The 14,150-nt window shown below is 41.6% G+C and overlaps 1 protein-coding gene and 1 non-coding gene across 2 annotated transcripts; both read right to left on the bottom strand.

Moving 5' to 3' along the window:
* Positions 1-3,085: 3,085 nt before the first annotated feature.
* Positions 3,086-5,302, bottom strand: LOC132652864 (endogenous retrovirus group K member 113 Gag polyprotein-like). Its single transcript, XM_060378799.1, has one exon. The coding sequence runs from the start codon at positions 5,300-5,302 to the stop codon at positions 3,086-3,088; it is 2,217 nt and encodes a 738-aa protein (XP_060234782.1).
* Positions 5,303-13,812: 8,510 nt separating this feature from the next.
* LOC132653250 (U6 spliceosomal RNA) lies at positions 13,813-13,922 on the bottom strand. The gene has a single exon (XR_009591032.1). It is a non-coding gene; the product is annotated as a U6 spliceosomal RNA (small nuclear RNA).
* Between the last annotated feature and the right edge of the window lie 228 nt (positions 13,923-14,150).

The raw sequence follows: 14,150 nt of genomic DNA on the forward strand, positions 1-14,150 counted from the left end.
GTTTCCTGTTGATGGGTATAAAATTCCTCCAGAATGTTGTAATTTTTGAAGCATATTTTTAAGGGTTTGATGTGCTCTTTCTACAATGCCTTGGCCTTGTGGATTGTAAGGGATCCCTGTGATATGTTTAATTTTTAATTGAGCACAAAATTGTTTAAAGTTATTACTGGTATATCCAGGGCCATTGTCTGTCTTTATGATTTTAGGTAAGGGCATGCAGGCAGAACATGCAAGAATATGACTTATAACATGTTTAGTAGCTTCTCCCGATTGGAGAGAGGCAAAAATGAATCCACTGAAGGTATCTATAGACACATGAATAAATTTTAATTTTCCGAAAGGGGAATAATGTGTAACATCCATCTGCCAGAGCTCTCCTGGTGTCAGACCTCGAGGGTTGACTCCTAGGTGAGGCTCGGGCAAAAATATTAAGCAATTTTGGCATTGGCGGACTATTTGTCTAGCCTGCTCCCTTGTAATAGAAAACATCTGACGAAGCGTTTGGGCATTAAGATGGTGTAAGCGATGAGCTTCCTGGGCTTGTATCAGGGGGTCAGCTTGTTTAACAGATGTCATAAGAAGGGCTAACTTAGGCTGGGTGGCCTGGTCTACCAAGTCATTTCCCTCACTCAGGGGTCCCGGAAGGCCAGAGTGAGCTCGAATGTGATCAATAAAAAAGGGTTCTAAGCGTCTTAGTATTAAAGCTTGTAATTTGGCAAAAAGAGGAGAAGCATTGGTAGAAGGCCTAATATAAGGGACAGTCTCAAGTAGCAGAACAGAAGTAGCAACATAAGCACTATCAGCGTAAAGATTAAATGCTTGGCTTGCGAGAGTCTCGAAGACTTTTATGACTGCAACCAGTTCCACCAGTTGAGCGGACGAGAGATCTGTCTGAGATTGAAAAATCCGCCCCTGAATACTAAAAGCAGCAATTCCTGAAGAGGAGCCATCAGTAAAAACCAATGTAGCTCCGGGAATGGGAGAAGTCTTGGTTCGCATTGGTAAAAAGACAGATTGTTTATGCAAAAACTGAATAAGTTTATCAGCAGGATAATGATTATCAAGTTTTCCCTGAAAGGAGATGCTATTAACAGCCCAATCATCCGAAGTCTGAATTAACCACTGTACTTGAAAAGAATTATATGGTGTACAGACGATATCTGGGTCCTTTCCAAAAAGTTTGAGAGATGCCTCCCTTCCTAATTTGAAGATTTGAGCAACCAATGAGGGATATGTGGGGAGTATTTTAGAGGGGGACGCTGGGAAATGAATCCAGAACAAGGGCTTAGTTTGCCATAAAAGTCCAGTAGGAGTAAAGGCTGTGGGGAGAACCAATAGCCAAAGCGACAGGTCTGGGGAAAAATATCCAACGTTTTGATTTTGTATAGCTTTTTCAACTATACCTAAGGACTCAATGGCTTCTGGGGTGAGCTGTCGGGCGGACGCCGGGTCAGGATCCCCTCGCAAAATATCAAAGAGAGGTTTAAGTTCCCCAGTAGTAAGCTTTAAATAAGGCCTAAGCCAATTAATATCTCCTAGAAGCCTTTGGAAATCATTTAAAGAAAGTAGAAAGTGAATCTCGTCTAAGTTGTATCTTTTGAGACAGGATATTATTGGGAAGGAGTTCAAAACCGAGAAAGAGATAGGGAGGGTGAAGTTGCACCTTCTCGGGGGCTATTTGAAGTCCCAGTTGTTGGAGTGAAATAATTAGGTTCTGTCCAATAGCCTGTAATTCGGTAGCATCGGGTCCTGCCAATAAAATATCATCCATATAGTGGATGAAATATATTTTGGGGTATTTTAGTCTAAAAGGATCAATAGCTTGGGCAACATATTTTTGGCAAGGGTGGGACTGTTGGCCATCCCTTGGGGCAGCACTCTCCACTGGAAGTGGGGTGACGGACCTATACAATTAACAACAGGAACGCTGAAAGCAAAGCGCTTACAATCATCAGGATGGAGTGGAATACAAAAGAAACAATCTTTTAAATCAATAACCAATTTTGTATAGCCTTTAGGAATGGCAACCGGAGAGGGGAGTCCTGGTTGGAGTGCCCCCATTGGTACCATAGTCTTATTAATTTCTCTGAGATCTTGGAGAAGTCTCCATTTTCCCCCTTTCTTTTGAATAACAAATATGGGTGTATTCCACGGGGAAGTGGAGGGTACAATATGTCCAGCCAAAAGCTGTTCCTGCACCAACTGCATGGCTGCTGTTAATTTTTTCTGAGGAAGGGGCCATTGGTCAACCCAGACAGGGGAATCACTTTTCCATGTTATTTTATCTGCCTGGAGTGCAGGGGGAGCAATGGCCCTTAAGAAAAATGTGATTCATAACCAAGTCCTGTACGTGAAAATTTTGGAACAACCGAGATAGGCTTGGGTGGTCCTTGATTATTTTTTCCTAATCCTTTTCCTGGTATAAAGCCTTGTTTAAGCATTTGTTGGGTGACTGCCTCTGAGGGGCTAAAGATGAGGACTCCCATTTGAGAAAGAATATCTCTCCCCCAGAGATTAACAGGGAGCCCAGGGACTATAAATGGACGCACGTGTCCGCTATTTCCCTCAGGGTCCTCCCAGGTCAGCAATTGGGAACTCTGTAGGGTATTAAGAGATTGACTTATGCCTTGTAGCTGAGTTAAAGTTGGCTGGGAGGGCCAGGAAGAAGGCCATGCTCTTTGAGAAATTACTGTGGAATCTGCTCCTGTATCCAAAAGGCCCTCAAATGTTTTTCCATTGAGTTTAAGTTTTAGAGTGGGTCGCTCTTGAGTCATTTGGTGAATCCAGAAAATGTCCGAGGATCCGGGAGTAGATGGTCCTCGAGGAGGGCCTAAAGCGGGAGCGGTTAAATCTAGGGGTAGGGGGAGTGCTTGAGCCAATCGCTGTCCCTTAGTAATTGGAAGGGGTCCCCGCATGCTGCTAGCCAAAATTTTTATTTCCCCAGTATAATCGTTATCAATTAAAGAGGGGAAGACATTAATGCCTTTTAATGTACTAGATGCCCTACCCAAAATTAAATAGTAAGTCTGTGGGGGAGGTGGCCCAAAAATTCCTGTGGAGATAACTTGTACCCCGTCTTCAGGGGTTAGAATTGAGTCGGTGGAGGCACAGAGGTCCAATCCTGCGCTCCTGGGAGTGGCCCTGCGAAGGCAGGCTGTTGGTCTGGCGCTGGCTGCGTTAGGGTCTGATTGTGGCATGGCTGGCTTACCCCCGAGGCCGGCATGAAGTTGATAGGCTGAGGGACCCGGGGCTGGCCCCTCCTCATGTTTCCCTGTGGGGGAGGGAGAGGATTTCCTGCGGCATCCGTTTTGGAGCGGCAGGCAGCGGCCCAATGTTTGCCTCGCCGACAACGTGGACAAACAGTAGTGGGCAAGGGACGAGGAAGCCCTCCATTTTGTCCCGAAGGGGAAGAATTTTGTTGAGGGCATTGCCATGCAAAATGTCCCACTTGTCCACATTTAAAACAAGGGAATTTTGAACTGGGGCCTTGTGAAGCTCCCATGACTAAACTTATGGCCTGAGACATCTTATGAGTAAAGGTGTCAACATCTGAGCAGATACGGATCATCTCAGGAAGGCTTTTATCCTTATATTTGCCCCGCAGGGCTGCCTTACAGGCAGAGTTAGCATTTTCGAAGGCCAGCTGTTTAAGGAGTTTACTTTCTTTTCGTTCTATTTTATCGGATCCCAATGATCGCTCCGCCGCCTCAAGGAAGCGTCCCACAAATTCTGAATAGTCCTCATTATTGCCTTGGATAATCTTTGTTAAGGGTGAAAGAACAGACCCCTTAACTGGAATTGCCCGCCACGCGGCAAGGGCAGCCCCATGGGCTTGAGCTAAGAGCCCGACAGGAAAAGCACGCTGTACTTGTTCTGGAGCATATTTTTCCTGTCCTGTTAATTTATTAAATGTCCATTTTGCTGAGGCTTTGTCAGGATTTTTAAAATTATTATTAGCCAAATTGCGGCAGCGGTCATACCAGTCAGCCTGCCATGAGAGAAATTGGCCTCTTGTGAGAACCGATTGGACAACAGTAAGCCACTCACTGGGTGTCAGGAATCCGCCCCCAGCCATACTTTCAAGGAGGGAAACAGTAAAAGGAGCATTAGGGCCATAGGTGCGGACGGCTGAGTTAAGTTTTTCTAACTTTTTGAAGCGAAGGGGATGAAAGTCACCAGGCTCCTCAGAGGAGGATTTTGTTCTGGCTTTAGCGGAAGAACTAGCAAGGGCGCTAGAGGAGTTGGGAGCCTGGGGCCCCTCCTCGCCGTCACTTTCACTTTCGCTATTTTGTTCATCGGAGGCCTCATCGTCAAGGATTCTAATGCTAACATGATCAGGGCGAGTAGGCGTGGATTGAGAAGGGCCAGAAATACGGTTTGCCTGTGAGCGAGTAGTAACAGGAAAAGTAAGTTGAGACGGGGTGGGCAGAGGAAAAACCGGATTTATGAGCGAAGAGTTAGATGGAGGAAAACGCTCAGGAATAGCGGAGGCAGGATTGGATGTAGGGAGGGCAGAGCAGCGAGTTGTAAGTTGCGAAAGTTGTTGTTGGAGATGGAGGATCTCGGTTAGGTCACGGAATTGGGCAGAAAGACGAGACCGGGTCTCAGAGAGGATATCTGTAGGCAGTGTAGGGAAGGATGGGAGGACAAAAGGAGCAGATGGCGGAGGTGCGGAGGCGAGTGGAGGGTCACTATCATTATGATATCGAGCAGCCTCGTTCTCGAGCGTAGCGGCATCTCCAGGATCTAGGGGTTCAGGATCTTGTGCAGAAGAGACGGGTGGGCCGAGGGATTTTAAAGATTCTTTGTGATTAGGCGTTCCAGAGTATGGTGGCGGGACATCAGCAGTGGGAAGAGGCGGGTAAAGTTGAGGGAGGCTAGGAAGAGGAGAGGCGTTAGCCAAAGAGAAGGAATCAGAAGCACGAGAGGGAGGACGAGAAGCGGCGGGTGAATTTTGCTTGGATGAAGAAAGACAATATTCAGCAACTGAAAGTAACTGTCGTTTGCCAGCATCATTGTCAGCATCCTCAACAATATCTCTAATAATGCCCCAAAAGGAAAAGACTGTAGGGGAGAGTGATTGATCTCCTTCCTCAGTTAATTTTTGATTGAGCTCACGTCCTACCTTTTGCCATTTTTTGGGGTGAATGGTAGGGCCATCCAACATAAACCAAGGACAGGCCTTGTCAATGTAAATAAAGAAATTTATTAAATCTTTCTTCTTGACCCTAATTCCTCTCTCCCGAAGGGAGGCTTTAAGATCCTTAATGAAGGACGCCTCTTTAGACAAAGAATGCCCCATCTCGATAAGACGGAAGCGTAAAATCTCACCAGGTCATGCAGTCTTCTCCGGGCCAGAGGAGTGTGACCAATCTATTGATGTCGCAGGCCTGCTCTTTTATCGAGGGTCCGTCAGGGTCGACCCGTACTTCGAGCCCCACGTTGGGCGCCACTCTGTAAGAAATCACTTGATTCATGTGATTGTTACAGTGGAGGCTCACAAGGTTATTCAGTCACTAAAAACAACGTCTATGGTTTCGGACATCTGTTGTTTGTCCGGCAGGGCTATTAACCGAAACGTATGATTCACAGACCTCTGTTGTTTGTCCAGCAGGATATTACAAATCAGAGTCTGGGGGTTTTGCCGGCTCCCGACAAGAGATTCTCTGGCACTGAAGATACACTCGCAGAAATTGATACTTCTCTCAAAGAAAAAGTAAAATCAGAAAAGTCCCAAACACAAACTATCAAAGAAATCAAGGACACCATGAAAGGACAAAATCTATGAATAACAGGAAATGATGAAAAAGAAGACACCAGGCTCCAAGGTCCAGAAAATATTTTCAAGAAAATCATAGAAGAAAATTTTCCCAACTTAAGAAAGAGATGTCCATGAATATACAGGAGGCCTACAGAACACCAAATAGACTAGACCAGAAAAGAAACACATCATGCCATATCATAGTCAAACCACTAAATTTACATAACAAAGAAAAGATATTAAAAGCAGAATAGAAAAAGGTCAAGTAACATATGAATCAGAATCACATCCAACATCTCATCAGGAACTATGAAGGCCAGAAGGGCCTGGGCAGGTGTCATGCAGACTGTAAGAGACCATAAATGTCAACCCAGACTACTATACCCTGCAAAGCTTTCAATCAACATAGATTGAGAAAACAAAATATTCCATGACAAAACTAAATTTATGCAATATCTACACAGCAAACCAACCCTACAGAAGATACTAGAAGGAAAATTCCAATCCAACGAAAACAAATTCACCCAAGAAAACAGGGCATATAGATAATATCCCAACAAAAATGAAAAAAAAAAAGTAGAGAAACACAGTAAGACCACCGACTCCAATATAAAAGGAACTAAAATTCATTGGTCACTATTATCTATCAACATCAATGGAAACGTCTAAAACAAAAAGGGGGAACTGTAGAGAGCTGCATAATGCCGAACCCTAAAGATGGAGCTGGTTTCCGCCTTCCACCTTCCTGATGGTGAGTGCTCTCTGTCACAAACAACTCCACATTTGGCTAAGGCTGAGGATCTGGCTTGCTTCCATGTATGTGGACCTAACTGCATTGCCCATGTGGCAAGCTGGGGTTGGCTACCCAGAGGCTATTTAAGCTGTGGGCTGGCTTTCCCCAGGGTCAGATGATTGTTCAAGGTTCCTGAATAAACTGCATTGAGAAAAAAAAAGAAAAAAAGACACAGACTAACAGAATGGTTGCAGAAACAATATTCAACGTTCTGTTCCATCCAAGAAACGCACCTCTGCAACAAATGTAAACACTACCTCAGAATAAAGGGCTGGAAAATGTATTTCAAGCAAACAGACCCAGAAAACAAGCTGGGGTAGCTAACCTAATATCTACTAAAATAGACTTTCAACCAAAATTAATCAAAAAATATGAGGAGGGACACTACATTCTCATCAAGGAAAAATTCACCAGCAGGACATCACAATTCTGAATATCTATGCCCCAAATTAAAAAAAGTGCCTACATTCATAAATGAAATATTGTTAAAACTTAAATCACACATCGATCCCAACACCTTGATAATGGGAGACTTCAACACCCCACTGTCACCAAGGGACAGATCATCTAGACAGAAGCCTAATAAGGAAATAAAGGCACTTACAAAGGTCATAAATCAAATGGACCTAATAGATGTCTGCAGAACTTTCACCCAAACTCAAACGAGTATACCTTCTTTTCAGCACCTCAGGGAACCTTCTCCAAAATAGACCATATAGTTGGTCACAAAGCAAACATCAACAGATACAAGAAAATTGAAATAATCCCCTGTATTCTATGTGACCACCATTGTCGGGAGCCGTGACTCAGCAGCCTGCTTTGTTATTTTAATCTCGGCGGAGAGATGATTTTTAGCAGGCCTTTACTAAAGGCAGAGGAGAACTTGCAAGTCCATCTCCTTTTGTTTGTGACAACAGGTGGGATAGCTTGTGAGGGTTACCCCTCATCCTCTGGCTCCTTGTGCAAATTAACCTATTGTTCTGAGATGTTTGACTGACAAAAAGGAACTCCTCAAACAATAAAGTGGTCAGAAGGCTGGAGGCAGAGGATGAGGCAGCAGTTGAGACTTGCTGCTTGCTACAGCAGTCTGCCTTTTGCAAAAGCTGTCTGGATCTTTAAAAAGTTTCCTGTGTGCTCTGTGTTTATTTTATTAATTTTAATCCTCACACCCAACTCAAGAACCATTCCACTCTGCCCGGCTGGCCCCGGCACACCATGGACTAAAGGTGGACCTCAAAAAAATGGAATTAGAAAAACGCCTACAAGCACATGGAAACTGAACAAGTTGCTGCTTAATGATAGCTCGGTTAAAGAAGAAATGAAGAAAGAAATTAAAGACTTCCTAGAATTCAATGAAAATGAAGGTAAAACATACCCTAATTTATGGGACATAATGAAAGCAGTGCTCAGAGAAAAATTCATAGCACCAAGTGCCTTCAAGAAGAAATTTGTGACATCTCATGCAAGCAACTTAATGGCCCAACTGAAAGCCCTAGAGAAAACAGAAGCAAATTCACCCAAGAGGAGCAGACGACTAGTAATAATCAAACTCAGGGCTGAACTCAATCAATTAGAAACAAATAAAACTATTCAAAGAATCAATGAAAGCAAGATTCTGGTTTCTTTGAGAAAATCAACAAGATAGACAAATCTTTAGCCAAACTAACTAAAAAGAAGAGAGAAACTATCCAAATAAGCAAAATTAGAAATGAAAACGGGGGCATATCTACACACACCGAGGAAATCCAAATAATCATTAGGTCATACTACAAAAGCTTATATGCCACATTATTTGAAAATCTAAAATAAATGGCCAAGTTTCTTGATAGATTCCATTTGCCAAAATTAAGTCAAGACCAGGTAGAAAAATTGAATAGTCCTATATTCCCCAAGAAAGAGAAGCAGTCATTACCAGTCTCCCTTCCAAAAAAATCCCTGGGCCAGATGAATTCAGTGCAGATTTCTACCAGACCTTCAAAGAAGTGCTAACTCCAATTCTCTCCAAACTATTCCACAAAATAGGAACTAAGGGAACATTACTAAACTCAAGTTATTAAGCCACAGTCACCTTGATACCTAAACCAGACAAAGACCCAACAAAAAAAGAGAATTTCAGACCTATATCTCTTATGAACATTGATGCAAAAATACTCAATAAAATACTTGCAAACCGAATCCAAGAACATATCAAAGATATCATCCACTATGATTAAGTAGGCTTCATCCCAGGCATGCAAGGGTGGTTCAACATACAGAAATCCATCAATGTAATCCACCACATGAACAAACTGAAGGAGAAAAACCATATGATCACCTCCTTAGATGCCGAAAAAATATTGAAAATGTCCAACACCCATTCATGTTTAAAATCTTGGAGCGATCAGAGATACAAGGCACATACTTAAACATAGTAAAGGAAATATACAGCAAGCCTATAGCCAACATCAAACTCAATGGAGAGAAACTTAAATCAATCCCACTGAAATCAGGGACAAGACAAGGCTGCCCTCTCTCTCCATATCTCTTCAACATAGTACTTGAAGTCCTAGCCAGAGCAATAAGACAGTTGAAGGAGATCAAGGGGATACAAATCAAAAGGAAGAGGTCAAAGTGTCACTATTCACAGACGATATGATAGTATACATGAGCAACCACAAAATTTCAACCGGAGAACTCCTTGAGCTGATAAACACCTTCAGCAAAGTGGCAGGATACAAAATCAACTCAAAGAAATCAGTAGCCCTCCTGTATATCAAAGAAAATAAGACCAAGAAAGAAATTAGGGAAACAACACCCTTCACAATAGCCACTAATAACATAAAGCACCTTGGGGTGACTCTAACCAAGCAAGTGAAAGACATGTTTGAGAAAAAATTCAAGTCTCTGAAGAAAGGAATTGAAGATGTCAGAAGTTGGACAGATCTCCTGTGCTCATTGATTGGTAGGATTAACATTGTGAAAATGGCCATCCTGCCTAAAGCAATCTACAGATTGCTTCAACGCAATTCCCATTAAAATACAACTCAATTCTTACAGACCTTAAAAAAAAAGATTCTCAGCTTCATATGGAGAAAAAAAAAAAAAAAAAAAAAAAAAAAAAAAAACACCAAAATCTCCAAAATGATCCTGTACAACAACAGATCATCTGGAGGTATCTCCATCCCCATCTCAAGCTGTACTATAGAGCAATAGTAATAAAAACTCCATAGTATTGGCACAGAAACAGAAAGGAGGATGAATGGAACTGAATAGAAGACCCTGAAATAAACCTACACCCTTACAAATACTTGATTTTTTAAAAAGAAGCAAAACCATAGATTAGAAAAAAGACAGCATCTTCAACAAATAATGCTGGTCCAACGGGATGTCTACATGCAGAAAAATGAACATAGATCCATATTTATCACTCTGCACAAAACTAAAGTCCCAGTGGATCAAAGACCTCAAGATTAAACCAGATACTGTAAATTGGTTAGAAGAAAATGTGGGGTAGAACCTAGAACTCATTGTCACAGGAGACAACTTCCTGAATGGAACACCAACAGCACAGGCTCTAAGAGCAACAATCAATAAATGGGACCTCATTAAACTGAAAAGCTTCTGTAAAGCAAAAGACACTGTCATCAAAACAAAACGATGCCTACAGATTGGGAAAGAATCTTCACCAAACCTTTATCTGACAGAGGGCTAATTCCAGTATATATAAAGAATCAAAGAAGCTGAAAAGCAACAAATCAAGTAATCTAATTAAAAAATGGAGAACAGAACTAAACAGAGAATTCTTGATAGAGGAATATTGGATGGTAGAGAAACACTTAAAGAAATGCTCAACCTCATTAGCCATTAGAGAAATGCAAATCAAAACAACCCTGAGATTTCACCTTACACCCATCAGAACGGGCAAGATGAAAAACTCAAGTGACAACACATGCTAGAGAGGTAGTGGAGAAAGGAGAACCCTCCTCCATTGCTGGTGGGAATGTAAACTCGTACAACCACTGTGGAAGTCTATCTGGTGCTTTCTCAGACAATTAGGAATAGTGCATCCTCAAGACACAGCTATACCACTGCTAGGTACATACCCAAAATTTACTCATGTACACAACAAGGACATTTGCTCAACCATGTTTGTAGCAGCTTTATTTGTAATAGCCAGAACCTGAAAACAAGCCAGATGTCCATCAATGGAGGAATGGATACAGAAATTGTGGTATTTTTTTTTATTTTTATTTTTTCTTATCAGTTATATTTTATTAACTCTGTATCCCAGCCATGTCCCAATCCCTCATTCCCTCCTAGTCCCTCCCTCCCTCCCTCATCTCCACCATCCCCCTTTCCAAATCTACTGATAGGGGGGGGGACCTCCTCCCCATTCATCTGATCCTGTTTTATCAGGTATCTTCAGGACTGGGTCCAAAGCCCTCCTCTGTGGCCTAACAAGACTGCTCCTCTCTTGGGGGTGGGGAGGCCAAAAAGCCAGTCATTGAGTTCCTGTTAGAAATAGTCCTTGTTCCCCTCGCTTTGGGAAACCAATTGGTTACTGAGCTACCACAGGCTACATCTGAGCGAAGGTTCTAGATTATATCCAAACATGGTCCTTGGTTGAATGTCAGTCTCAGAAAAGACCCCGTACCCAGATATATTTGGTCCTTGTGGAGCTCCTATCCTTTCCCCATCAGACTAACTCCCCTTCTTTCTTATGATTCCCTGTACTCTGCCAAAAGTTTGGTTATGAGTCTTTGCTTTGAAAACACTGCTAGTTAGAGTCTTTCAGATGTGCTCAGTAGACTCCTGTCATATGTTCAATGCACAATAGAATACTACTCAGCAATCAAAAAGGAGGAAATCACGAAATTTGCAGGCAAATGGTGGGATCTAGAAAAGATCATTCTGAGTGAAGTATCCCAGAAGGAGAAAGACAAATATGGTATATAATTCCTTATATAGACCTACAAGATATGATAAACATAATGAAATCTATACACCTAATAAAGTTAAACAAGAAAGCATACAGGGGTTAAGATGATCAATCCTCACTTAGAAAGTCAAATGGGATGTGCATTGGACTTATGACAGGAGTCTACCACAGAGAACATCTGAAAGACTCTACCTATCAGTGTTTCAAAACAGATACTAAGACCCATAAGTTAGGATGACTTGGAAACGATAGGAGCCCCACAAGGACCAAATATATCTGGGCACAGGGTTTTTTCTGAAAATTTTTCTCTAACTATGGACCATGTATGGATATAACCTAGAACCTTTGCTTGGACAAAGCTCATGGTATCTCAATAACTAATTGGTTTCCCATAGTAAGGGGAACAGGGACTATCTCTGACAGGAACTCAATGGCAGGATCTTTGACCTCTCCACCCCCCAAGGGATGAGCTGTCCTGCTAGGCCATAGAGGAGAACTTTGAAGCCAGTCCTGAAGATATCTGATAAAACAGGGTCAGATGAAAGGGAAGGAGGTCCTCCCCAATCAGTGGTCTTGGAAAGGGGCAGGGAGGAGATGAGGGAGAGGGGTGAGATTGGGAGGGAATAAGGGAGCAGGATACAGCTGGGATACAGAGTTAATAAAATGTAAGTAATAATAAAAAATAAATTACATTTAAAAAGATGCACAAACAATTAAAAAAATAATATTAAAAATAAACAAAAGTAATCAGAAATAATTTTATTTCATTTCTTATTTTATTCACTTTATATCATTGTAGCCCCTTTCATCCTCCCCTCCAACCCCTACCCTTTCTACCTCCTCCTTTCCTGCTCCCCTTTTCCTCAGAAAAGGATAGTTCACTTTCCCATCCACCCCAACTCATCAAGTTGTATCAAGGACATATCCTCTCATCCTGTCATCTGTTAAAGCAGTCCCATCAGGGAAAAGTGATCTAAAATCTAGCGTGTGACTTCTTGTCCAATGCAGTCCCTACTTCCCTTGCTAGAATACCCACTTGAAGCCTAAGGTGCCCATCTGCTACATCTAAGTAGGGAGCTTGAGTCCAGTTCACGCATGGTCTTTGGTTGATGCTTCAGTCTCAGTAAGCCCAACTGGGCCTTAGTTATTGGCTCTCTTTGTCTTCTTATGGAGCTCCTTTCACTTCTGGGTCCTTTCCTCTTTCTTCCTACTATTCCTCAAGACTATGTAATCATAGACCAATGTTTTGCTGTGAGTCTCAGCATCTGTTTTGAGGTCCAGCTGGGTAGAGCTTCTGAAAAGTAAACACTGACAAGCTCCTGTCTGCAAGTTTAGTAGAGTATTGTTCATAGTATCAGGGGTGGGGTTTTTGGTTGGGCCAGGCATCAGTTGGGCATTCCCTCAATCTCTGCTACATCTGTGCTATATTTATCCCTGCACATTTCATAAGCATGGTAAATTTGGAACAGTCTGGTGCTTTCTTAGAAAATTGGGATTGACTTTATCAAAAGATCCAGCTAAATACCTTTCCTGGGTATATACCCAAACGATACTCTGCCGTACAACAAAAACACTTGCTCAACTATGTTCATAGTATCTTTATTCATAATAGCCAGAATCTGGAAATAACCTACATGTCCCTCAACTGAAGAATGGATGTAGAAATAATTTCTGTTTGAGGAGAAAGGTATCACTCTGTTTCCCTTTATGGATAAACACCGATTCTCAAAATAAGAATATTCGTTCTTTTGAAGGGACATTAAAAAGGGATATGGAAGGTGGTAGAAGAAAATTATAAAAGGCAGATATGATCACATTTTATTAACCACACCTGCTGGTTTGTGTCTGGGTATACATTTATATTTAAATTTGAAGTTTTCAATAATAAAGAACAGCTATAATTAAAAAAAGAAAGAAAAAAGAAAAACAGTGAATCTTACCTGAAAGTCCTATCTCTACACTCCCAGGTTTGGGTCTGTTTATTCACTGACTTTGCTGGATGTGTCTCACTACAGAGTCTATTGTCTTTTTTCCCATACTGGAAAGCTTAGCTCCTTTGGTGCATCAGCATTACCTAATGTGTTCTCAACAAACTTGCCTTACAGTAACTCCCTCAAATTCACATGCCTAGCTCCAGAAACTCCTTTCCTGCATCTTCTTTCCCTGGTGAACTCTCTCAAAATAAAACCATTCTGCTCTATCTTCTTATTCCCAAGCTAGTTCCAAGAACTTTTGTGATGTAATTGTTTTCTTTTTTTTTTAATTGTTAAATCTTCTTCTTCTTCTTCTTCTTCTTCTTCTTCTTCTTCTTCTTCTTCTTCTTCTTCTTCTTCTTCTTCTTTTAATATGGTACGCTTCACAAATTTGAGTGTCATCCTTCTTGCACAGGGGTAATGCTAATCTTCTCTGTATCATTCTAATTTTAGTATATATGTTGCCGAAGCAATCATGTGACATAATTGTTAAATCAAAATATGGAACAGTAATCAAAAAATATAAGGAACCAATTGTATTTTGAATGATGTAAGACTCAATGGTATGTTGGTAAGAGACATGTATAAAAGCTTTTGATGATAAGTAACAACAGCCTTTTTACATTTCTTCATGCCAAAAAAGCCTGGGATTGCAACACAAGATACAGTCTCAAGTAGATAGTAGAGGATTGTTGAATATGTGTG

This window comes from Meriones unguiculatus, chromosome 3 (genome assembly GCF_030254825.1).
Source record: "Meriones unguiculatus strain TT.TT164.6M chromosome 3, Bangor_MerUng_6.1, whole genome shotgun sequence".
NCBI classification, from domain to species: Eukaryota; Metazoa; Chordata; class Mammalia; order Rodentia; family Muridae; genus Meriones; species Meriones unguiculatus.

Coding starts and splice junctions, on each gene's coding strand:
- LOC132652864 (XM_060378799.1), bottom strand. CDS start 5,302: ATGGGGCATTCTTTGTCTAAAGAGGCGTCCTTCATTAAGGATCTTAAA.